General features: G+C 43.2%; 1 protein-coding gene across 8 annotated transcripts in view; it reads right to left on the bottom strand.

Moving 5' to 3' along the window:
• LOC139391828 (receptor-type tyrosine-protein phosphatase U-like) overlaps positions 1 to 27330 on the bottom strand; it is a 284310-nt gene that overhangs the window by 66738 nt on the left and 190242 nt on the right. For all 8 annotated transcript variants that reach the window (XM_071139407.1, XM_071139410.1, XM_071139408.1 and 5 more), the window contains exons 6-12: positions 22369 to 22540; positions 19905 to 20083; positions 19552 to 19666; positions 10966 to 11286; positions 8065 to 8174; positions 3270 to 3471; positions 36 to 138 (exon numbers count right to left, since the gene is read on the bottom strand). In XM_071139407.1, coding sequence (XP_070995508.1) covers positions 36 to 138; positions 3270 to 3471; positions 8065 to 8174; positions 10966 to 11286; positions 19552 to 19666; positions 19905 to 20083; positions 22369 to 22540 — 1202 coding nt within the window. The remainder of the gene's footprint in view (positions 1 to 35; positions 139 to 3269; positions 3472 to 8064; positions 8175 to 10965; positions 11287 to 19551; positions 19667 to 19904; positions 20084 to 22368; positions 22541 to 27330) is intronic.

The following is a 27330-nucleotide window of genomic DNA, read 5'->3' as shown; positions in this document are numbered from 1 at the left end:
GAGGCCTATTACTGTGATTAGTAATGTGACTGTACCTGACTGGTGCTCCTCTGCCCAGTGCTGGTCTCAACAGCACCGTGATGGTGCTCTCTGACTCACTGAGTGGGGCTGGGACATCCTCATAGTCAAACACTGGGGCTGAGAGAGGAGGAAGGGAGAGAGAGGAGATAAAGAGGTAGAGCAGGAGAGAGAGAGTGTGTGTGTGTGTGTGTGTGTGTGTGTGTGTGTGTGTGTGTGTGTGTGTGTGTGTGTGTGTGTGTGTGTGTGTGTGTGTGTGTGTGTGTGTGTGTGTGTGTGTGTGTGTGTGTGTGTGAGTGAGTGAGTGAGTGAGTGAGTGAGTGAGTGAGTGAGTGAGTGAGTGAGTGAGTGAGTGAGTGAGTGAGTGAGAGAAAGAGAGAGAGAGAGAGAGAAAAAAAGAAAGAGAAAGAAAGAGAGAAAGAAAGAGAAAGAGAGAGATAGAGAGAGATAGAGCATGAGAGAGAAAGAGATAGAAAATGATGTTAAAAGAAAGAGAGAGAGATAGAAAATTAGGTAGTAAGTAACAAAACAATCACATATAACACAGGAAGTGGGATAAAACTCATTCACATAGACAGCTGCAGGACATTCCCATAATTATTCACAGGGACGATAAGAATCCCCTGTAATTACAATACATCCCACAGCCACACCCCCTTGAACAGGACTGCAGACTGGAACATACCTTGGTGAGCTCCCATCTATGGGGAACACACACACATTGTGTTCCCGTCTCTGTTTACCGTTAAAAGACAATTAGCAAAGGAGCAGCCAGCCAATAAAAAACATCAGCTTTCACAGTAAAGAAAGATTATTAATAATCAGCTAAACCAACAGCCTCTGAAATTAAAGGATGCAAGACTTCACTCTCACACAGTCACACACTATCTGCGCATGTGCACAGGTTCCTTTCACGCTGTTGCCAGCGTGGTAGCCAGGGCACCAAAACAGCGGAGAAGTTTTGCCTCGCGCTTCAACGCTCTTAGCTGTTGTGGAAATTAATTACTCGCGGAGTCTACCTGGTGTTGTTTTTCCATTTTGGGTCAGAAGAAAAAGGGTTCTTTGGCTGTCCCCATAGGAGAACTGTTTTTTGGTTCCAAGTAGAACCCTTTTGGGTTCCATGTAAAACCCTTTCCACAAAAGGTTCTACATGGAACCCAAGTGAATGCAGGTGAAATCTACGATCCCCTATTGATGTCACTTGTTAAATCCACTTCAATCAGTGTTGATGAAGAGGAGGAGACAGGTTAAAGAAGGATTTTCAAGCCTTGAGACAATTGAGACATGGATTGTGTATGTGTGCTATTCAGAGGGAGAATGGGGAAGACAAAAAATGTAAGTTCCTCTGAACGGGGGATGGTAGTAGATGCCAGGCTCACCGGTTTTGTCACGCCCTGACCTGAGTATTCTTTGTTTTCTTTATATATTTTGGTTAGGCCAGGGTGTGACATGGGTGATGTATGTGTTTTTGAACTGTCTAGGGGTTTGTAGGTTTATGGGGTTGTTTACCATCTAGGTGTTTATGTATGTCTATGGTTGCCTAGATTGGTTCTCAATTAGAGGCAGCTGTTTATCGTTGTCTCTGATTGGGAACCATATTTAGGCAGCCATCTATTTCGTGGGTTATTGTCTATGTGATGTTGTATGTTTGCACTCAGTATTTATAGCGGTCACGTTCGTTTTGATATTTTGTTTGTTTGTTTAGTGTACTTCGTGTTTGTTTTCATCTATCATTAAAAGGATGTATTCACATCATGCTGCGCTTTGGTCTCCTCACTACGACGATCGTGACAGGTTTGAGTGTGTCAAGAACTGCAACGCTGCTGAGTTTCGCACTCAACAGTTTCCCGTGTGTATCAAAAATTTCCCACCACCGAAAGACAGCTGTGGGAAGCATTGGAATCGACATTGGCCAGCATCCCTTGTGGAACGCTTTCGGCACCTTGAAGAGTCCATTCCCCGACGAATGGAGGCTGTTCTGAGGGCAAATGGGGGTGCAACTCAATATTAGGAAGATGTTACTAATGTTTTGTACACTCAGTTGAGGTTAAACCCAAAAATATTAGACAGAGTAAGAGTGCAACATACACATTCATGGCTAGTACTAACTCAGTATGGAGAAACTGGAGAAGGTGTGTAGTATGGCTGGATTCAATACCTTCAACCGCAGGATAGAAAACCAAGCCTTTGTAAATGTATGAATGACTGAGGTTGAAGACCAATAAAGAGAGCACACTTTCCTTTATTGTGATGGGTTTAAGAGGGCATGTTAGAGAAATACATGAATAGAGTTAAGTGGAAAGGCTAGAGAGAGAGAGGGGCTAAGAGAGAGATGAGACAGGTCAGAGGTGACAGTTGCAGTACTTTATACACAGCAGCTCACAGGTCATGGGTCAAGCACTGACTGTGGCTCAATAGAGAAGACCTGTACAACCACGCAAAAGTGAAGGAGATGGACTGAGCCAGTGGGATTTATCCAGCCATACATGCTCCACCATGATGTTATTTCATACTTTAATGCCACAATCTGTCATTTGTTTTACAGCCAAACTCTTCATGAATTTAAATGGTCATTGAACAGCAGTGACTATTGCAGATTGTACTTTTAAAGGGGTGAAAAAGCCACAGGTCGTTAACTTGCCTCCTCGTGCAATAGATTTATCTTGATTCTAGAGTGACTCACTCAACTAACTGGCCATTAATTCCCAGTAAATGGTATTATTTCTCACGAAACGGGGGAAAGAAGAATTGCAAATCGGACACCCAGGGGCTGCTATTGTCAGGTGCTTTAGAAAAGTTGAAAGGCTACCTACCACACACCGTGTTTGGAAACGATCATACTGTATATTTATTTGTGTGCCAAAGTTCAGGCCTCCCGGTCTTGCTCTGACGCAGGTTGTGAGGATAGAACATTAGTGCAAAAATAGGTATGGGATCATTCACAAGCTCACTGTGTGGGAGAAGGGAACGTATTTTCTTGGAACAAGACCCAGGAACCCAATGCTATCCTGATGCAGTGAAAAAGAGTGAAAAATAATCTAAACATAAAGTAAGCTTTTGAAACATCTTTGTGTTTGACCTACCACATTTTTGCTTACACCGAGTCAGTCCCATCTCTCAGGACAGAACAAGGAACAAGTCATCAAGTCAAACAACCCACAGCAACCCCTCTAGTCTACCCCCAGCTTCATTCTCACCCCCAGCCCTATAACCCTGAGGCGTCAGTCACTGATTATTCCATAGAACCTCACCGGAGATGTTGGTGGTGATCTCAGTGAGGGCGGTCTGTCCGAATCCCTTGGCGGTGCGAGCTCTAACAGACACCAGGTAGGTGGTGCCGGGGTGTAGGCCAGAGAACATGTGGTATGTTTCGTTCCTCAGTTTGGAAACGGTACGGCGAGGGCCTGGTACGTTGATACCTGGGTCAGATGACTCGATGCCCTGATAACTGATCTGGGGGACCGGGAACAAACACAGACAAATAGGGTCACAATGCTGTGTTGTTGTTGTTGTAGTAAGAGTATTGTTGTTCTAACAGATTTAGGAACAAGGAACAAAACACAAACCATAGAATCACAATGAGTAGTCTCTGATGACAAACTGTGAACATAGATGAATCAAAATGAGACTTGATTCCGCTACCTGAGATCATTTGATAGGTGTTGTTATTGTTGTTAGTGTTATTGTTCTTAGAGGAGAGAGAGATGTTTTGCTGTGGGTTGTTTCAATGTGGGGAGTCAAGCAGATATTTTACAAATGAGGTGGTGTTACTGTGTCTCTGACTGTGTCTGCCTACCTGGCACCCCAACCCACAGTGACACCATGCAGCCCAGAATGAGATCATTCCTGTTATCATCATGTGTTACTGAAGGAAGCACTCAGAACATCTCCTCTGTCACCACACAGACAACCAACACACCCCAATTATTTCGGCTGCTGTTCTTTTCTGCTTCACTCTCCTTTCTTTTCTCAGAGACCCCGTTCTCAGTGCCTCTCTCTTCTAATGTTCCTCTCTTCTCTTCTTTCCCTCGCTCTCCTCCCCCATCTCCCTTCTCTCTCTTCCCTCTCTTCTCTCTCTTCTCTATCCTCTCTTCTCTATCCACTCACCAGGCAGCTCTGACACGTCCTTGTTTCTCATTCTCCTCTCTCCTGATTAAACTGTCTATTCTCACTCCTCAATTCCTCCCTTCTTTCACACACTGCCTAAATTCATCTTCCCACTTCTCATCATCTTCTCCCTATTCCTACTGCATCTTCCTTTTCCTTTCTCAACCTTCAATATCTATTCCAACAATTTCTTCATTTCATCATTCTATCTATCAGTCTCTCTCCATCTCACTATTTACATGTCTCATGCAGTACTTTATCCACAGCAGCTCACAGGTCATGGGTCAAGCACTGACTGTGGCTCAATAGAGAAGACCTGTACAACCACACAAAAGTAAAGGAGATGGACAGAGCCAGTGGGATTTTTCCAGCCATACATGCTCCACCATGATGTTATTTCATACTTTAATGCCACATTCTGTAATTTGTTTTACAACCAAACTCTTTATTAATTTAAATGGTCATTGAACAGCAGTGACTATTGTAGATTGTACATTTAAAGGGGTGGAAAAGCCACAGGTCGTTGACTTGCCTCCTCGTGAAATAGATTTATGTTGATTCTAGAGTGACTCACTCAACTAACTGGCCATTAATTCCCAGTAAATGGTATTATTTCTCATGAAACGGGGAGAAAACTCAATTTTGTTGCTCCCAGCCTATAGACAGAAACTAAAACAGGAAACGCACGTGCTCAAGTCTGTTCAATGCTGGGCCGACCATTCTGATTCCAAACTTCAAGATTTCTTCAATCACGTGGACTGGGATATGTTCCGGATAGCCTCAGACAACATTGATTTATACGCTGATTCGGTGAGCGAGTTTATTAGCATGTGCATCGGTGATGTTGTACCCACGTTGATGATTAAAACCTTCCCCAACCAGAAACCGTGGATTAATGGCAGCATTCGCACAAAACTGAGAGCGCGAACCACTGCTTTTAATCATGGCAAGGAAACATGACCGAATACAAACAGTGTAGCTATTCCCTCCGCAAGGCAATCAAACAAGTTAGCGTCAGTATAGAGACAAAGTAGAGTCGCAATTCAACGGCTCAGACACGAGACGTATGTGGCAGGGTCTACAAACAATCACAGATTACAAAAAGAAAACCAGCACCGTCGCGGACACCGATGTCTTGTTCCCAGACAAACTAAACAACTTCTTTACTCTCATTGAGGACAATACAGTGCCACTGACACGGCCCGCTACCAAAACCTGCGGGCTCTCCTTCACCACAGCCAACATGAGTAAAACATTTAAACGTGTTAATCCTCGCAAGGCTGCCGGCCCAGACTGCATCCCTAGCCGCGTCATCAGAGCATGCGCAGACCAGCTGGCTGGTGTGTTTACGGATATATTCAATCAATCCCTATCCCAGTCTGCTGTTCCCACATGCTTCAAGAGGGCCACCATTGTTCCTGTTCCCAAGAAAGCTAAGGTAACTGAGCTAAACGACTATCGCCCTGTAGCACTCACTTGCTTTGAGAGACTAGTCAAGGATCATATCATCTCCACCCTACCTGACACCCTAGACCCACTCCAATTTGCTTACCGCCCCAATAGGTCCACAGACGACCAATCACAATCACACTGTACACTGCCCTAACCCATCTGGACAAGAGGAATACCTATGTAAGAATGCTGTTCATCCAAACTCGTCATTAAGCTCAAGACCCTGGGTCTCGACCCCGCCCTGTGCAACTGGGTCCTGGACTTCCTGACGGGCCGCCCCCAGGTGGTGAGGGTAGGAAACAACTTATCCACCCCGCTGATCCTCAAAACTGGGGCCTCACAAGGGTGCGTTCTCAGCCCTCTCCTGTACTCCCTGTTCACCCATGACTGTGTGGCCATGCACGCCTCCAACTCAATCATCAAGTTTGCAGACGACACTGCAGTGGTAGGCTTGATTACCAAAAACGACGAGACGGCCTACATGAAGGAGGTAAGGGCCCCTGGAGTGTGGTGTCAGGAAAATAACCTCACACTCAACGTCAACAAAACAAAGGAGATGATCGTGGACTTCAGGAAACAGCAGAGGGAGCACCCCCCTATCCCCATCAACAGGACAGTAATGGAGAAGGTGGAAAGTTAAGTTCCTCGGCGTACACATCACGGACAAACTGAAATGGTCCACCTACACAGATAGCGTGGTGAAGAAGGGGCAACAGCGCCTCTTCAATCTCAGGAGGCTAAAGAAGGCTGGCTTGTCACCGAAAACACTCAAACTTTTACAGATGCACAATTGAGAGCATCCTGTCGGGCTGTATCACCGCCTGGTACGGCAACTGCTCCGCTCAGAACCGCAAGGCTCTCCAGAGGATGGTGAAGTCTGCACAACACATCACCGGGGCAAACTAACTGCCCTCCAGGACACCTACACACCACCCGATGTTGCAGGAAAGCCAAAAAGATCAAGGACAAAAACCACCCGAGCCACTGCCTGTACACCCCGCTATCATCCAGAAGGTAAGGTCAGTACAGGTGCATCAAAGCTGGGACTGAGAGACTGAAAACAGCTTCTACCTCAAGGCCATCAGACTGTTAAACAGCCATCACTAACATTGAGTGGCTGCTGCCAACATACTGACTCAAATCCCTAGCCACTTTAATAATAAAAAGATGGATGTAATAAATGTATCACTAGTCATTTTAAACAATGGCACTTTATATAATGTTTACATACCCTATACACATTACTCATCTCATATGTATATACTGTACTCTATACCATCTACCGCATCTTGCCTATGCCACACGGCCATCGCTCATCCATATATTTATATGTACATATTCTTATTCATTCCTTTACAATTGTGTGCATAAGGTACTTGTTGTGAAATTGTTAGATTACTTGTTAGATATTACTGCATGGTCAGAACTAGAAGCACAAGCATTTCGCTACACTCACATTAACATCTGCTAACCATGTGTATGTGACCAATACAATTTGATTTGATTAGATTTTTGCTTACACAGAGTCAGTCCCATCACTCAGGACAAAACAAGGAACAAGTCATCAAGTCTACCCCCAGCCTCATTCTATCAGTCTCTCTCCATCTCACTATTTACATGTCTCTTCCTTTTCAACATACTCTCTCTCTGTCAGAGCAGACTCCTCAGGCACAGACCTGTCTCTGTGTGGACACCTTTCATTCATTCAGCTGTGTCACCGCAGCCTGCCTGTAGCTCTAAGAGTTGGCTACAGAGGCCTGTGTCGGAGGTGACCAGGGACATATATACACAAAGATGTATTATTAATTAGAAGCATTTAAAGTTGCCCCCCATGTGAAAGTGTCTCTTCGGCAAATAAGTAATTATACTGCTTATCTATATATAATTGCAGTGCTGCAGTCAGAGGCTCAGCTCGTCTCATTAGCATAGGAACATATACGGAGGCCTGAACTGGGGGCGGGGGGGGGGGGGATACATTCCCTATTAATGATCAGGGCGGATGTAAACTGTATTGCACGGGTAGGCAACTAGATTCAGATTCTGATTATTGTTGAAGCGGATGGTCGGGGGGCCGGAACATCATTTCTAGTAATTTGTACACTGCAAATTGACCACAACTAAGTCCAAAAACAGACTGTATTTCAAAATAACACATATGTAATACATTGATTACATTGAGACATGATCACCTCTCTTTTTTTCATTTAAATACTTGAACAGATTTCCTTAATTAAATACATTTTTAGCTGAATTCCCAGTGATTTGAGTATTTTTGGACCAAAACATTAACAAAAAAACAAAAAAACACAACAACACAGTGGTCTGTGTCAAGTTGAAGGAAATTAGAGATAGAGATAAATATCAGTAAAATAAAGACAAAAATATGAATAGGGGAGAAAAAGAAAGAGAGAGATCACGATTGAGTCCGAGATAGCTATGTGATTGCAAAAAGGTAGACAGAAGGAAAGTTGAGGGCGTGTTCCATACCTCATACTGTGTGATGACCCCATTGGGCTCCACAGGCTCCTCCCATTTCAGAAAGATCATATCGTCCAATGGAGTGAAGGTCAGTGACTCTGGGGCAACGCCACCAGGAACTGGAAGAGAAAACACAACATAAACATTCTGAGAACTCGCAGTTGATTGCATAGGGGGTCCTATGGGAAGGAAGTGATTACGGATATCTGGTTTCCCACCCTAGACAGGCAAATCGAATTGAGGACCAGAAGATTTGGGGAGTGTGTGCCTGGGTGGAAGATTGCATGTGTGTCTGTGTGTACATCTGAGTCTGATTGAAAGATGTCGCTGCTACAGTTCATGCAGGTTTCTTCAACTAACAAGCTCCTCTGATTGTCTGGCTGTCTGTCTGGCTCTGAAGCTGTGGCTCAGATGGGTAAAGTCTAGAGCACTGCCTTGTGGCTGACAGTTAACCTCTTCGGGCCAGGGGGCAGTATTTTGACGTCCGGATGAAAAGCGTGCTACTCAGGCCCAGAAGCTAGGATATGCAAATAATTGGTAGATTTGGATAGAAACACTCTAACGTTTCTACAACTGTTAAAATAATGTCTGAGAGTATAACAGAACTGAAATGGCAGGCGAAACCCCGAGGACAAACCATCCCCCTAAAAAAACATTTCAGCATAACACTGATTTCAATTGCTGGCACTATTAAAATAAGACGAAATCCTCCCGATTGCAGTTCCTAGTTCTTCCACTAGATGTCAACAGTCTTTAGAAAGAGTTTCAGGCTGGTTTTTGGGGGAGAAGTTGTAGTTTTTCTAAGTGGCTCCCATTTTGGCTGTAGTGTTTCCAAGCGCGTGGAGGAAAGCGCGTTATTTGTTATTTATCTCCGGTAAAGACAATAACGATTCTCCGTCTTAAATTTTATTGTTTATTTGCATATTAGGGTACCTAAGGTTTGATTATAAACGTTGATTGACTTGTTTGGATACGTTTATTGGTAACGTTTGAGATTCATTTTGTATGCATTTTTGAAGGAGGGCATCGGTGGATTATTGACTGAAGCGCGCCAGCTAAACTTGAGTTTTTATGGATATAAAGAAGGACTTTATCGAACAAAAGGACCATTTGTAATGTAACAGACCTTTTGGAGGGCCAACAGAAGATCTTCAAAGGTAAGGCATATAATATATCGCTATTTCTGATTTTCGTGTTGCAACTGCCTGGTTGAAATATGATTTGTCATGCATTTGTGTGCGGGGGACTGTCCTCAGATAATCGCATGGTTTGCTTTCGCCGTAAAGCCTTTTCGGAATCTGGCACCTTGGCTGGGTTGACAAGAAGTTAAGCTTTATTTTGATGTATAACACATATATTTTCAAGAATGTTAAATATTTCAATTTTGTATTTTTGAATTTCGCACTCTGCAATTTCACTGGATGTTGGCCAGGTGGGACACTACCGTCCCACGTATTCATAAGATTAAACCTGCTCTGTCCTTTCTCTCTCTCCACAACACACCTGAGAGGAACACAATGGCCGCAGTGTAATGGCAGGGCCAAGCAGTCTGAGACTTTGTTTGAGACAGGGACTCTTGTTTTAACATGGGGATTAGGGACTAGCAGTCAATGGATCTAATAGAGGCCTGTAAAATCAGGTCGTGCATGTGTTGGAGACACAGTTGATAGGTTCAGGGACAGAGTTGGGAAAGTTCAACAAGCCCTACAGATGAATAATGGCTTGTGCTTGTCTGGGACTCATGAACTCTGGGTTGAATCTGTGCATCCATACGTGTGTGTTTGTGCCAAAAAACAGATGTAATTTTATTAGGTCTCCCTGTAGTCTTTTTCATTATTTTCTCTTGCCCAAAGAGAGCTCTGGAAGGGGAAGATAGTGGAGAGAGTCTCTCTCTCTCTCCCCCTCTCCCTCTATCTCTCTCCAAGTGCCGCTGTTCAAATGACTATGAAATATATTACATTATAGTGCAGGAGCACATTGTCCTCAAACTCATGGGAGGACCTTGCAATTTGGAGGTTTCCAAACGCAGCCAATTTCATACTCATAAAATATATTGTACTGTAACCTTGCTCGCTCTCTCTTTCTCTCTGTCTCCCTGTCTTTCTCTCTCTCTCCTCTCTCTCATGGGTGAAGAACTGCTGTGAGCAATGTTTCATTGTCTCTCTCTCTCTCATGGGTCAAGAACTGCTGTGAGCAATGTTTCATTGCATAGTACATTTTCTCTGACCTATTTCTTCAATTCATGTAGGGGAAATGTATATTAAAATGTGCTTAATCCACTGTTGTATACAGGAACATTTTAAGAGAAAAAACAAGCAAAATAATTTCACCATTTCGCTGGTGGCCATGACTCTGACTGACTGATTAATTCTTAATCTGCTTTCATTTAAAAGGCTTATCTTCCATTTAGTTATGCTGATCCTGCTTATTTTTCAAGTCAATATGTGTTTTTTCGCCCTCTTACTGTATTTAATAACTGGAGGCAGGATAACTTAGTGTACCAGTGTACCAGCACACAATCATAGTGTACCCAGCACACAATTCTACAATACTTATATGCCTACTTCAAGCTACTCAGTGAGGAAAGTATAGTCGGTTATACAACCTTGATTATATAGAAAGTAATAACAGTATTTTTTATATCTAACAAACCCCTATAAAAATGCCAATCAATGAATTGGGTCCTGCCACTTCAATTGGATCCGATTCCACTACACAATACATGGTTATGTAGGTCACTGCATTGACTACTACTGGGTCCAACACTCTGGGTTTCTTATCAATTACAATGCATGCTAGGTAATAAAGTTCACTCACTGTCCTCCTCGGTCTGGAAGGTGACCTCTCTGCTCATCTTCTTGCCCTAGACTATAACTTTACAATGCATGTTGGGTAATAGAGTCCACTTACTGTCCTCCTCAGTTTGAAAGGTGACCTCTCTGCTCTCCTTCTTGCCTTCTGGGTTGTCCAGAGCCAGTCGGACGTGGACGGATCGGAACGGGGGCAGGTCCCTCAGGGTGAAGTGTGATTGGTTCCTCTCCACAGAGAGACACTCCCTCACTGTGGCGTTGTTCCCTGCGCTGCCCCCTGCAGGCGTGGAGTAGCGGTAGCAGAGAGAGACAGAGTAGGTATGGCAGCGCGTCAGGTTGTAGCCCAGAGGTTCCCACTGTAAAGTTAGTTGACGAGGCTGAATCTCTGTCGCTGTGAGGCCTCGCAACGCACGCATGGGCTCTGATGGAGAGATGGAGGGAGGAGAGAGGGAGATGGAAGGGAAGAGGGGTGGGTGGGAGAGTGAGCCAGAGGGAGAGAAAGAGACAGAGAGAGAGACAAAGAAAGACAGTGTGAGATGGAGTGATGAAGAAAAATAGAAAGATAAGGAGAAATAGACAGACGGTTGGTTATATGATTACTTTCTAAACTCACCACAGGAAGCTGGATAAAGATTAAAAACACCCTGGAGAGACTGGGAAGAAGGGAGGAGGAGGGAGCGATGTACAACAATAACACATTATTAATATAATCTCACGCATCCTTTAATTCTTACAGAGCACAGGCTGCTCAGCTCCAGATCCAAAGGCGATGCCCTATTAGCTGAGATGATGGGATATGGAACTTGCTAATTACTGATGCCATGTGTGAGACTGGGGTGACGGATCCCTGTGTCCCTGTCATGATGATGTCCAACAGGACCATATCTGCCAGACTGCAGTCACAGATGCTGCTAAGGTAGAACCTGTTCCCTCCAATAGTGCACTACTGGGACCTGGTCAAAAGCAGAGCACTCTATGCCATTTGGGATGAGAACCCCATTAGGAAGGCTGCTATATGAAATCATGGCTCATTATTAGATTAATCACACTACCACCCACCCAGGCTGCCCTCCCCGCCTCTGTCTGTTTGTCTGTCCAGCAGCACACACCCTCGCAGCCCACACAAACACCACGACAGCCGACAGACATCCAGGCCCACAGACTCAGGTTGATGAGACTAATCAAAAGGACAAGCCAGGGGCGGGAGAGAGGAGGCTGGACGGAGGGGTGGATGGCGTGGAGGGGTATGTCCGACTGGCTGTCAGCCCCCTTCTGGGCTCTGCTGGATCCAGCTCATCTCCTTTCTACATCCATCTTCCTCCTTTTCCCTCTCGTCTTAAACTGTGTCAGTGAGCTAACAGAGAGGACATGGGGTCAACTGTTGTTATGAACACAATCAGCCTCGCTCTACTCCGACATACAGGTCACACGGTGTTACAGATACAATCACAGCATCAGGAGGGAGAGGAAGGAGGGAGGGATGGGTGGAGGAGAAGTCTGGTAGTGCCAGTTGGACCCATCATTGAGTCACTGTCATGGGTTAAGAGAGGTTAAAGCCTCTGACGTTTATAGGAAGAAGCTGGGTGATACACATCTACACCCCAGGGGGAGAGATGGAGGGAGGGAACGGTCTAGTTGTGTCGTGTCAGGAAAAAAAATCTGCCTGTTTCCAATTTGCCCAATGCGCCTCCTCAAAAGACCAAAGATTGCAGCCAGAGATGTTGAACTCTTCTTTGTTCTCCTGCAATGAGTGAGGTAAACTGGTGACATGTCTGAAATACACACTGAGAATTATTTATTAGAATATCGGACGTTGGTATTCAAATACTAGTGTGAGTATTCATTTTTGCTAGCTAGCTAGCTTATCTAGGCTACTCAAGTCAAGACAGACACTGTTATATGGGATGATTAATAACGTGGCTGCTACAAGTTAGGTAGTCTTGGCTGAAGTCGAGTAGCATCTCTCTCTCTGCCTCCATCTACTCGCTCCCATTTCACCGGCACGGAACCTCCACAGCTGTAGCAATAGAGCCTCAGCCTTTCCCTCGCACAGCATTGCTCAGGTTAAAAACGTAACTTTAAAAACACATGTATTTCCAACATCTGACAAAAATTCATGAAACTATTCAAATAGTGAAATGATTTCATACCCCGATTGCTATTCTACATCAGTTAAAACTTGAGAATGATTCATCAAAAGCCTTCTTTCCAGGGACATAGGTGAATTAAAACATATTCTAAAAATTAAAAAAAACTGATTAACTGAAGGTAATTGGATGAACATGTTATTCAGGCAAGGGCTGTTGTCGTTTCCTGTTTCTAGCCCAAAACGTTCTGTGCTGGACAGGAAGAGGGGATATGAGACAGCTTGATCTAGAGCATGAGTGTCCAATCCAGCCCGCGGGTAGTTATATATATTTTACCCTATATTTATTTTATTTTATATATCTACACAGTGCATTTGGAAAGTATTCAGATCCTTTGACTTTTTTCACATTTTGTTACTGTTACAGCGTTATTCTAAAATTAATTTTAAAAAATAAAATAAAATCCTCAATATACTCACAATACCCCATAATAACAAAGCAAAAACAGTTTTGGGGCAATTTTGGCAAATGTATAATTTAAAAAAAAATGAAACAGTTACATAAGTATTCAGACCCTTTACTCATTACTTTGTTGAAGAACCTTCTGCAGTGATTACAGCATTGAGTCTTCTGGGGAATGATGCTACAAGCTTAGCACAGCTGTATTTGGGGAGTTTCTCACATTCTTCTCTGCAGTTATTCTCAAGGTTGGATGGGGAGCATCGCTGCACAGCTATTTCCAGGTCTGTCCGGAGTTGTTCGATTGGGTTCAAATCCAGGTTCTGGCTGTGCTACTCAAGAACATTCAGACTTGTCCCAAAGCCACTCCTGCGTTGTCTTGGCTGTGTGCTTAAGGTCGTTGTCCTGTTGGAAGGTGAACTTTCACCTCAGTCTGTGGTCCTAAGCACTCTGGGGCAGGTTTTCATCAAGATTCATCTTTCCCTCGATCCTGACTGCTCTCCCAGTCCCTGTCGCTGAAAAACATCCCCACAGCATGACACTGCCACCAAAATGCTTCACTATGGGGATCGTGCCAGGTTTCCTCCAGATGTGATGCATGGCATTCAGTCCAAAGAGTTTGGATTCATCAGACCAGAGAATCTTGTTTCTCATGGGGTGAGATTCCCTTAGGTGCCTTTTGGCAAACTTCAAGTGGGCTGTCAAGTGGCTTCCATCTGGCCACTCTATAAAGGCCTGGAAGTTTCCAGGAACTCTGGAGCTCTGTCAGTGACCATCGGGGTCTTGGTCACCCCACTGAAGGCCCTTCTACCCCAATTGCTCAGTTTAGCTCTAGAACGAGTATTGGTGGTTCCAAACTTCTTCCATTTAAGAATGATAGAGGCCACTGTGTTCTTGGAGACCTTCAATGCTGCAGAAGGGTTTTGGTGCCTCAACACAATCGTCTCAGAGCTCTACAGACAATTCCTTCAACCTCATTCCTTGGTTTTTGCCATTTTTTTAACTAGGCAAGTCAGTTAAGAACAAATTCTTATTTATAATGACAGCCTAGGAACATTGTGTTAACTGCCTTGTTCAGGGGCAGAATGATAGATTTTTACCTTGTCAGCTCAGGGATTCGATCTTGCAACCTTTCGGTTACTAGTCCAACACTCTAACCACTAGGCTACCTGCCACCCCATACACTGTCAACTATGGGAGCTTATATAGACAGGTGTGTGCATTTCCAAATCATATCCAATCAATTGAATTTACTACAGGTGGCCTCCAAGTTGTAGAAACATCTCAAAAATGATCAATGGAAACAGGATGGACCTGAGCTAAATTTCAAGCCTCATAGCAAGGACTCTGAATACTTATGTAAATAAGGTTTTTCTGTTTTGGATTTTTTATTCATTTGCAAACATTTCTAAAAACCTGTTTTCGCTTTGGCATTATGGGGTATTGTGTGTAGAATGAGGAGGAAATGTATTATTTAATAATTTTAGAATAAGGCTGTAATGTAACAAAATGTGGAAAAAGTCAAGGGGTCTGAATAGTAGTTTCCGATTTCAATACCAGTCAAAAGTTTGGATACTCATTCAAGGGTTTTTCTTAATTTTTCTACATTGTAGTATAATAATAAAGACATCAAAACTATGAAATAACACATATGAAATCATGTAGTAACAAAAAAAGTGTTAAACAAGATTCTTCAAAGTAGCCACCCTTTGCCTTGATGACAGCTTTGCACACTCTTGTCATTGTCTCAACCAGCTTCAAGAGGAATGCTTTTCCAACTGTCTTTAAGGAGGTCCCACATATTCCTTCACTCTGCGGTCCAACTCATCTCAATTGGGTTGAGGTCAGGTGATTATGGAGGCCAGGCCATCAGATGTAGCACTCCATCACTCTCCTTCTTGGTCAAATAGTCCTCACACAGCCTGGAGGTGTGTCTTGGGTCATTGTCCTGTTGAAAAACAAATGATAGTCCCACTAAGAACAAACCAGATGGGATGGCGTATCGCTGCAGAATGCTGTATAGGTTAAGTGTGCCTTGAATTATAAATAAATCACTGACAGTGTCACCAGCAAAGCACCTCCACACCATCACGCCTCCTCCTCCATGCTTTACGGTGGGAAGCACACGTCTCACAAAGCCACAGCGGTTGGAACCAAAAATCATAAATTTGGACTTATCAGACCAAAGGACACAATTCCACCAGTCTAATGTCCATTGTTCATGTTTCTTGGCCCAAGCCAAGTCTCTTCTTATTATTGTTGTCCATTAGTAGTGATTTCTTTTCTTTGCAGGAATTCGAACATGAAGGCCTGATTCACGTAGTCTCCTCTGAACAGTTGATGTGGTGATGTGTGTCACTTGAACTCTGTGAAGCATTTATTTGGGCTGCAATTTCTGAGGCTGGTAACTCTATTGAACATCCTCTGCAGCAGACGTAGTCTTCCTTTCCTGTGTCTGTCCTCATGAGAGCCAGTTTCATCATAGCGCTTGATGGTTTTTGCGACCGCACTTGAAGAAACTTTCAAAGGTCTTGACATTTTCCGCACTGACTGACCATGTCTTAAAGTAACGATGGACAGTCGTTCTCTTTGTGGCCCAGCGTCGTCCGGGTTTGACCGATGTAGGCCGTCTGGTAAATAAGAATTTGTTCTTAAATGACTTGCCTAATTAAATAAAGGTTAAATAAATAAAAAACATTTAAAACCTGAGCTGTTCTTGCCATAATATGGACTTGGTCTTTTACCAAATAGGGCTATCTTTTGTATACCCCCGCTAACTTGTCAGAACACAACTGATTGGCTCAAACGCATTAAGGAAACTTCTTTGGAATCGGTGTCCCTTCCACCGGACGGTTGAGCTAACGTAGGCTAATGAGATTAGCATGAGGTTGTAAGTAACAAGAAAATTTCCCAGGACATAGACTTATCTGATATTGTCAGAAAGCTTAAATTCTTGTTAATCTAGCTGCACTGTTCAATTTACAGTAGCTATTACAGTGAAATAATACCATGCTATTGTTTGAGGAGAGTGGACAATTTTGAACATGAAAAGCTAATAAACAAATTAGGAACATTTGGGCAGTCTTGACACAACATTTTAAACAGAAATACAATGGTTCTTTGAATCAGTCTAAAACATTTCACATACACTGCTGCCATCTAGTGGCCAAAATCTAAATTGCACCTAGTCTGGAATAATACATCATGGCCTTTCTCTTGCATTTCAACGATGATGGTACAAAAAACAAATAAAAGAATGGTTAGTTTTTTCTTTGTATGGTCTTTTACCAGATATATTGTGTTATATTCTCTTACATTTCCACAAACTTCAAAGTATTTCCTTTCAAATGGTACCAGGAATATGCATATCCTTGCTTCAGATTCTGAGCTACAGGCAGTTTGATTTGAGTATGTCATTTTAGGCGAAAATTTAAAAAAAGGGTGATTAAGGAAGTTAAAAAGAAATTTGCGTGCCCAGAGTGAACTGCCTCCTACTCAGTTCCAGATGCTAATATATGCATATTATTATTGGATATAAAATACTCTGAAGTTTCTAAAACTGTTTGAATGATGTCTGTTAGTATAACAGAACACATATGGCAGGCAAAAACCTGAGAAAAATCCCAGAAGTGGGACATCTGAGGTTTGTAGTTTTTTAAAGCTTGGCCAATGAAGCTTGGCCTCATGAAGATGGATTACTGGGCTGAACACGCTAACAACAAGTGGCTATTTGGACATAAATGATGGAACTTTATGGAACAAATCAGTCATTTATTGTAGAACTGGGATTCCTGGGAGTGCCTTCTGATGAAGATCATCAAAGGTAAGTGAATAGTTTGTTTCTTGTTTGTTGATTCCAAAATGGTGGCTATTCTCTAGCTGTTTTGGGTTCTGAGCGCCGTTCTCAGATTATGCTTTTTCCGTAAAGTTTTTTTGAAATCTGACACAGCGGTTGCATTAAGGAGAAGTCTATCTTTAATTCTGTGAATAACACGAGTATCTTTTATCAATGTTTATTATTAGTATTTCTGCAAAATCACTGGATGTTTTGGAATCAAAACATTACTGCGTGTAAGGCGTCAATGTAAACTGAGATTTTGGGATATAAATATGCACATTATCGAACAAAACATACATTGATTGTGTAACATGATGTCCTATGAGTGTCATCTGATGAAGATCATCATAGGTTAGTGATTCATTTTATCTATATTTCTGCTTTTTGTGACTATCTTTGGCTGGAAAAATGGCTGTGTGTTTTTTTGACTTGGCGGTGATCTAACATAATCATATGTTGTGCTTTAGCTGTAAGGCATTTTTGAACCCTGCGCTAGAAAGATTAATCGAAATGCATTCCAAGTGACTACCTCATGAAGTTGGTTGAGAGAAGCCAAGAGTGTGCAAAGTTGTCATCAAGGCAAAGGGTGGCGATTTTGAAGAATTTTAAATATAAAATACATTGTAATGTGTTTAACACTTTTTTGGTTACTACGTTATTACCTATGTGGTATTCTACATTGTAGAATAATAGTGAAGACATCAAAACTATGAAATAACACATATGGAATCATGTAGTAACAAAATAAAGTGTGTAAAAAAAAATCAAAATATATTTCAGCCAATCAGTTGTGTTGTGACAAGGTATGGGTTGGTATACAGAAGATAGCCCTATTTGATAAAATACCAAGTCCATGTTATGGCAAGAACAGCTCAAATAAGCAAAGAGAAACGACAGTCCGTTATTACTTTATGACATGAAGGTCAGTAAATGCGAAAAATGTCAAGAACTTTGAATGTTTCTTCAAGTGCAGTTGGACCGCAGAGTGAAGGAAAAGCAGCCAACAAGTGTCTCAGCATACAGTATGTGGGAACTCCTTCAAGACTGTTGGAAAAGTATTCCAGGTGACTACCTCATGAAGCTGGTTGAGACAATGCCAAGAGTGTGCAAAGCTGTCATCAAGGCATAGGGTGGCTACTTTGAAGAATCTAAAATCTAAAATATATTTTGATTTGTTTAGCACTTTTTTGGTTATTACATGATTCCATATGTGTTATTTCATAGTTTTGATGTCTTCACATCATTCAATGTAGAAAATAGTATAAATAAAGAAAAACCCTTGAATGAGTAGGTGTGTCCAAATATTTGATTGGTACTGTATACTAGACAACAAACTCGATATGCTTTAAAATATACTTTAAAATGTATTACATTCATGACTGTTCAGCTTGCTAATAATCACATTGAAAATCCCCAAAACAATCGATAGAGGACTATTTTGGTCAGATTTTGACAGCAAGGAAATATAACCAATATCCAGTGCGGCCCTCCGGACCTCGTTGAAGAGCGAATGTGGCCCCCGGGCAAAATGAGTTTGACACCCCTGATTTAGAGCATGTAGTGTCACAGGGGCTCTCTTTACTCTCTCTTCCCAGAGATCGAGGCTCACATCTGGGCATGTGGAGCAGACAGGAGGTGGGCGACTGGAGCCTCATGACAGGAGGGATCAGAGACTATGATAGATGACAAGGCGTCATGTCGGTCCACTTGACACATCTACAGAGAGCTGTTTCATAAAGATGAGCACTGAGTTCTGGGGAGGGTAAGTGCAGATAAGTGTGTGTGTGTGTGTGTGTGTGTGTGTGTGTGTGTGTGTGTGTGTGTGTGTGTGTGTGTGTGTGTGTGTGTGTGTGTGTGTGTGTGTGTGTGTGAGGGGGAGTGTAGTACATGTAAGTGTCGGAGAGTAGGCTGTAGGTTGTTCATTCTACTGTATAATTACATTTTTTTGTATTTTTTTATTTAACCTTTATTTAACTAGGCAAGTCAGTTAAGGACAAATTCTTATTTGTGTACCTGTCCATGCATACACACCGGCTTCTAAAGAGGTACCTACATATATATCAGCCACTGAGCACTATCATCCACACACACATCCTCTCAACCGGTGGACAGCTAGCAATTAGAGTATGTGTTTGAATGTTGTTGTCCTTGTGTTATGGAGGGTGTTATTGTATGTGATCTATCAATGCCGTTCCTGAAGGGATGAATAACGCTGAAGGAATGGAATAGAAAGGAGTAGAGTCAAACAGAATAGAACAGAAGCTAGGTTTGGGTTTAGACCTGTTCAGCCCCCTTAACTCACCTGCACACTTGGTCCTGCTGACCAGGGGGGGTCCAGGCGCCCCTGTGCCTCCCTCCCCTGGCCGGGTCAGTAAAACACTGATACGGTACTCTGTGTCCGGCTCCAGATGCCACACCTTACAATAGAGTAGAGGAGAAACATGTTTTCTATCATTTAGCAAAGACATGAATAGCATTTGAAATAAAATCAACATTGATGTTTTTGTAATTGAAAGTTATTTAATCACAAATAAATAAGAACTTGTAATAATTCTTAACAATTAATGATTCTTGCACGCACACACACACACACACACACACACACACACACACACACACACACACACACACACACACACACACACACACACACACCTTATAAGTGAGCGAGCCCACGCCATGTGTCTCCGACCATGGTGATTGGCTGGCGCGGTACTCGATCTCGCGACGGATCACGGGGCCGTCCCCCACGATGGAGTTTGTGTTGAGTTGGATGATCAGGTAGGTGGGGCCAGCCCGGAGCAGCTGGGGTGGAGCGATGGGGGTGGGGGGCACTGCCAGGGTGAAGGGGGAGAGGGGCGGGTACAGTGTTAAACAGAAGAGTTTTGAGTGACTGAGTGAGTGCATGCAGGGGTGTAGTGGAGGGTTACATTTTTTATTTATTTTTTACACATGGTACAGTGTGATGTTGTCATTTACAGTAGTAGAACCTTTTATCTAACACAATATACAGTTAACAAGATAACTGAGACAATGCCCTAGTATTACTGTGTCTACAGTTAGTCAACTCCTCCTTTCTATCAGCAATGACATATAATGATAGAAACCCTAATCTATGTAACCCTGCTCATTATAAAAACACCATCAGTTGCTGTCAAATGAACAGAGATACAAATGAAATACAATGATCCATAGTTGTACAGTTGTTTACCAGCAAGACTAATTAAAACAGTACAATACAGACACGTACAGTCCATCATCACTTTATGAATTTTTACAGAACGCAAAAAAAATCAAATGAAAAGACGTCAGAATTTCCATAGAATAAGCAATAACTATCTTCTCTCGCACAGAAAAAAAGGGAAGTCAAGGGTTTTTCATGTTTCGTACGTTTCTTGTTTTATAATTTCCCTAGTGTTATTTCTACTCGGCTAGAGCGTTGACTCACACAATCTTTTAATCACTTTCAGATTATGATTTCCGAGAGGCACTTGAAGGGAAGGGAATGTTTAATTTTCACCATAATGAATGTGAATTATTTGCATGAGTGATTGCGTGAGTAAAGCTGCCTGTCCTTTCAGCGTTAGACAAAAAGACACGCACACACACACGCACATGCACACACACACGCACACACACACACACACGCACACACGACCCTCATCAAGCGAGGACACCTCATTACAGCAACATGTAGAGGGAAAAACAATGTTTACACAATGACACAGAGTAAATTACATGATGTAAGAATACATCGTTTCCACGTGTTTCCACAATATACAGGAGAGATATGAGAGACGTTTTGTTAGTTCAGAACATATTTCCTATGTAAACTCGGCAAAAAAAGAAACGTCCCTTTTTCAGGACCCTGTCTCTCAAAGATAATTCGCAAAAAATCCAGATTATTTCACAGATCTTCATTGTTAAGGGTTTAAACACTGTTTCCCATGCTTGTTCAATGAACCATAAACAATTAATGAACATGCACCTGTGGAACAGTTGTTAAGACACTAACAGCTTACAGACGGTACGCAATTAAGGTCACAGTTATGAAAACTTAGGACACTAAAAAAGGCCTTTCTACTGTCTCTGAAAAACACCAAAAGAAAGATAACCAGGGTCCCTGCTCATCTGCATGAACGTGCCTTAGGCATGCTGCAAGGAGGCATGAGGACTGCAGATGTGTCCAGGGCAATAAATTGCAATGTCCGTACTGTGAGACGCCTAAGACAGCGCTACAAGGAGATAGGATGGACAGTTGATCGTCCTCGCAGTGGCAGACCACGTGTAACAACACCTGCACAGGATCGGTACCTCCGAACATCACACCTGTGGGACAGGTACAGGATGGCAACAACAACTGCGCGAGTTACACCAGGAACGCACAATCCCTCCATCAGTGCTCAGACTGTCCGCATCAGTGCTCAGACTGTCCGGCCTGTTGTAAGGCAGGTCCTCACCAGATATCACTGGCAACAACGTCGCATATGGGCACAAAACCCTCCGTCGCTGGACCAGACAGGACTGGCAAAAAAGTGCTCTTGTCTGTCGAGTCGCAGGTGAACTGGCAAATCTGGTGCAGTCCATGAGGAGGACTTAATGCAGCTGGTGGCCACACCAGATACTGACTGTTACTTTTGATTTTGACCCCCCCTTTGTTCAGGGACACATTATTCTATTTCTGTTAGTCACATGTCTGTGGAACTTGTTCAGTTGTATGTCTCAGTTGTTGAATCTTGTTATGTTCATACAGATATTTACACATGTTAAGTTTGCTGAAAATAATAATAATAAATAATAATAAATAATTTATTTTTTGCTGAATTCATGTGTGTGTGTGCATTTTAACATGTGTGTTTGTGCGTGTGTGTGTGTGATTGACTAAGGGTGCCAGTGAGTGAGTGCTTGTGTGCATGTCTCACATTAGGAGAAGCGGTTGGAAGTGGTTGGGTGGGGAAGGAGGTAGAACATACTGTATGGAGGAGGGTGTTAAGAGATCCCAGAATTGTAGCTAGGTGTCATGGTGGGTTGGAGGTGTCATAGGGGAGGTGGTGTGTGGTGCAGTGGTACAGGACTCCTTTCAATCAAAACCTGACTATACGGACTGGCTGTACTATACCTCTGACGATGAGCTCGGCAAAGTTAGACACAGCAGCTCCGCGGGTGGACTCTGTGACGCAGCGATACAGGTCCTGCTCCCCTCTCTCAGCCGCCACCTGGAAGGTGGCCATCAGACGCTTGTGGCTCAGACGCTGGATAGAGGACGCAGCCACAACCACACCGTTACGACGCTGCAGAGAGAGAGGGAGCGAGAGAAAGTCACGCTAACTGAGCCATACACAGGTGATCATGTTTACCTGTGTAGCCACCACCTTTGTCACTTCCACCAAAAACACACAGTCACAGAGAGAGAGAGTTAGGTTAGCCAAACTGACCTACATAGATTGTGATGTTTATTATACTCTGAGGCCATGAGATATAGCCCTAAATAATGGGATTGTGAGTAGGAAGGAAGGAAGGAAGGAAGGAAGGAAGGAAGGAAGGAAGGAAGGAAGGAAGGAAGGAAGGAAGGAAGGAAGGAAGAAAGGAAAGACAGGGAAAGACGAGAGAGAGATGAGGTATCGTGGGTGGTGGAGACAATGAATCAATTCTAAATATCACAGAGACCATCTTGGCATGGTGGGATGCAGACAGAACAGCCACACGCATAGATCTACACACACACACACACGCGCAGACAACTAGTGCTAATATGTGATCGCTCGATGCACACGAGCGCTCGGATCAACGAGGGGGACAGGAAATCAGAACTCGTCGCCTGTCATACACACACACACTCAAAGCGTGAAGTTTAACCAGGTGCAGGCTATACGCTGCTCTGCTCTCAGAATAATGTAAGCAGGATGTTATATCAGCTAGCCCGTCACCCCGTTCTCTCCTGCTTTTCACCAGTAATTGGCTTCGACAGCTGGAGTTGTGAATTGGTATTGGGGGGGGGGGGGGGGGGTGTATTATTGGGTTAATCATTTCCATAAGCCCATAGGATGCTGGACCACATTTCCATTACTGTAGGTTATTGTATGAACAGACACAGGTGTGTGTGTGTGTTTGTTCAGCTATAAACCACAGTCCCATCACATCTCAATGTACATTCATTCAGTCAAAACAAACAGACAATCCTAAAGCTTGTTACACAAATGAAACATGCAGTATTAAACCTGTATGTCTTCCCATCTCTTCCCTTAAGGCCCATATCATACAATAATTATGAGTTTCCGTGGTAACTAATTCATTCAGGACTCCAATTGAACACAAACAAATGTCAACGTCTAAAGATCTAAACGGAATCAGAAATAGAACAAGTACAACTCTCTGACAGAAAGACAAAAGACTGCAAGACAAAAAAAAATATTAATTGAATAAGAATTCTTATGCAACAATTTGTTTATTTAAACACACACATGAGCGGGGGGAAGTTAAGAGAGAGAGAAAACTCAGTAGATCCAGAGAGCCACCTCACCAGCAGAGGAGATCAAAGAGAAAGTAGCAATTAGTGTTGAGGAGAGTAACAGAGAGAAACACACACACACACACACACATACACACGCGCAATTCCAGAGTTGAGAGAAAAAGGGAGAAACACATGGTGCTAAGGATCAAACAGCACCCTACACAGCAAATAGAGAAACAGAAGACAACAATGGGTTGAGGAAACGTCTTGCTGTTCCTGCTGTTAACCAATCCATTCTAACCTTCACGAGTAGAGTGGGTTAGAGTCAGAGCAAACATTGGAATCTTGTTTGAACTGGGTAAACTGGGAGACGATGTATGGTTCAACATACAGTATGTGTATTGTGTACAACATGTGTTCAGTCCAATATGGGTGATATGAGTCATAATACTGCCATGCATCCTTGTGAAAGAGATGTATTTCAACCAGTGTAGACCTGTCCATTACGGCGTTCTTTTGTAATATACAGTGCATTCAGAAAGTATTCAGACCCCTTCCCTTTTCCACATTTTGTTATGTTACAGCCTTATGTTACGTTCCAAAATGGATTAAATATATTCATTCCCTCATCATTATACACACAATACCCCAGAATGATGAAGGGAAAACAGGTTCTAAAACATTTTTGCAAATGTACTACAAATAAAAACAGAAATACCTTATTAACATAAGTATTCAAACACTTTGCTATGAGACTTGAAATTGAGCTCAGGTCCATCCTGTTTCCATTGATTATCTTTGAGATGTTTCTACAACTTGATTGGAGTCCACTTGTGGTAAATTCAATTGATTGGACATGATTTGGAAAGGCACACACCTGTCTATAAGGTCCCACAGTTGACAGTGCATGTCAGAGCAAAAACTAAGCCATGAGGTCGAAATAATTGTCCATAGAGCTCCGAGACAGGGTTGTGTCGAGGCACAGATCTGGGGAAGGGTACCAAAAAATGTCTGCAGCATTGAAGGTACGCAAGAAGACAATGGCCTCCGCAAGAACATACCTACAATACACAGTGGCCTCCGTCATTCTTAAATGGAAGAAATTTGTAACCACCAAGACTTTTCCTAGAGTTGGCCGCCCGTACAAACTGAGCAATCGGGGAAGAAGGGCCTTGGTCAGGGAGGTGACCAAGAACCTGATGGTCACTCTGACAGAGATCCAGAGTTCCTCTGTGGAGATGGGAGAACCATCCAAAAGGACAACCATCTCTGCAGCACTCCACCAATCAGGCCTTTATGGTAGAGTGGCCAGACAGAAGTCACTTCTCAGTAAAAGGCACATGGCAGCCCGCTTGGAGTTTGCCAAAGGGCACCTAAATAACTATCAGACCATGAGAAACAAGATTCTCTGGTCTGATGAAACCAAGCTTGAACTCTTTGGCCTGAATGCATCACATCTGGAGGAAACCTGGCACCATCCCTACGGTGAAGCATGGTGGTGGCAGCATCATGCTGTGGGGATGTTTTTTAGCGGCAGGGACTGGGAGGCTAGTCAGGATCAAGGGAAATATAAATGGAGCAAAGTACAGAGAGAGATCCTTGATGAAAACCTGCTCCAGAGTGCACAGAAGCTCAGACTGGGGCGAAACAACCCTAAGCACACAGCAAAGACAATGCAAGAGTGGCTTCGAAACAAGTCTCTGAATGTCCTTGAGTGGCCCAGCCAGAGCCAGGACTTCAACCCTATCAAACATCTCTGGAGAGACCTGAATATAGCTGTGCAGCAACGTTCCCCATCCAACTTGACAGAGCTTGAGAGGATCTGCAGTGAAGAATGGGAGAAATTCACCAAATACAGGTGTGCCAAGTTTGTAGTGTCTTACCCAAGAAGCCTCAAGGCTGTTATTGCTGCCAAAGGTGCTTCAACAAAGTCCTGAGTAAAGGGTCTGAATAGTTATGTAAATGTGATATTTTATTTACTTTTTAAATACATATGCAAAAAGTTCTAAAAACCCATTTTTGGTTTGTCATTGTGGGGTATTGTGTGTAGAGACCCTGGGTCTCGACCCCGCCCTGTGCAACTGGGTCCTGGAATTTCTGATGGGCCACCCCCAGGGGGTGAGGGTAGGAAACAATATCTCCAGCCCGCTGATCCTCAACACTGGGGCCTCACAAGGGTGCGTTCTCAGCCCTCTCCTGTACTCCCTGTTCACCCATGACTTCGTGGCCATGCATGCCTCCAACTCAATCATCAAGTATGCAGACGACATTACAGAGGTAGGCTTGATTACCAACAACGACAAGACGGCCTACAGGGAGGAGGTGACAAACTTTTACAGATGCACAATCGAGAGCATCCTGTCGGGCTGTATCAGCGCCTGGTATGGTAACTGCTCTGCCCACAACCGCAAGGCTCTCCAGAGGGTAGTGAGGTCTGCACAACGCATCACCGGGGGCAAACTACCTGCCCTCCAGGACACCTACACCACCCGATGTCACGGGAAGGCCAAAAAGATCATCAAGGACAACAACCACCCGAGCCACTGCCTGTTCACCCCGCTATCATCCAGAAGGCGAGGTCAGTACAGGTGCATCAAAGCTGGGACCGAGAGACTGAAACAGCTTCTATCTCAAGGCCATCCAACTGTTAAACAGCCACCACTAACATTGAGTGGCTGCTGCCAACATACTGACTCAAATCTCCAGCCACTTTAATAATAAAAAATGTGATGTAATAAATGTATCACTAGTCACTTTAAACAATGGCATTTTATATAATGTTTACATACCCTACATTACTCATCTCATATGTATATACTGTACTCTATACCATCTACTGCATCCTGCCTATGCCGTTCGGCCATCGCTCATCCATATATTTATATGTACATATTCTTATTAATTCCTTTAAACTTGTGTGTATAAGGTAGTTGTTGTGAAATTGTTAGATTACTTGTTAGATATTACTGCATGGTCAGAATTAGAAGAACAAGCATTTCGCTACACTCGCATCTACTAACCATGTGTATGTGACAAATACAATTAGATTTTATATGATTTGAAAAAGTCAAAGAATCTGAATTCTTTCCGAATATACTGTATATACAGTTGAGTATAAAAAAACATTAAGGACACCTGCTCTTTCCATGACATAGACTGACCAAGTGAATGCAAGTGAAAGCTATGATCTCCTATCGATGTCACTTGTTAAATCCACTTCAATCAGTGTTGATGAAGAGGAGGAGACAGGTTAAAGAAGGATTTTCAAGCATTGAGACAATTGAGACATGTATTGTGTATGTGTGCTATTCAGAGGGAGAATGGGGAAGACAAAAAATGTAAGTGCCTCTGAACGGGGGATGGTAGTAGGTGCCAGGCACACCAGTATGTGTCAAGAACTGCAACTCGGCTGGGTTTTTCACGCTCAACAGTTTCCCATGTGTATCAAGAAAGATCCACCAACCAAAGGGCATCCAGCCAACTTGACAACTGTGGGAAGCATTGGAGTCAACATGGGCCAGCATCACTGTTAAACGCTTTTGACACCTTGTAGAGTCAATGAATTAACATAAACACGTTTACCATCTCCTGGTTTCCACACATAGCCTACAAGCCACTGACACAGCCTTT

Source organism: Oncorhynchus clarkii, chromosome 32, assembly GCF_045791955.1.
Source record: "Oncorhynchus clarkii lewisi isolate Uvic-CL-2024 chromosome 32, UVic_Ocla_1.0, whole genome shotgun sequence".
In the NCBI taxonomy this organism is placed as follows: domain Eukaryota; kingdom Metazoa; phylum Chordata; class Actinopteri; order Salmoniformes; family Salmonidae; genus Oncorhynchus; species Oncorhynchus clarkii.
Note: the sequence above shows the minus strand (reverse complement) of the source record. Positions and strands in the feature narration are given on the sequence as shown.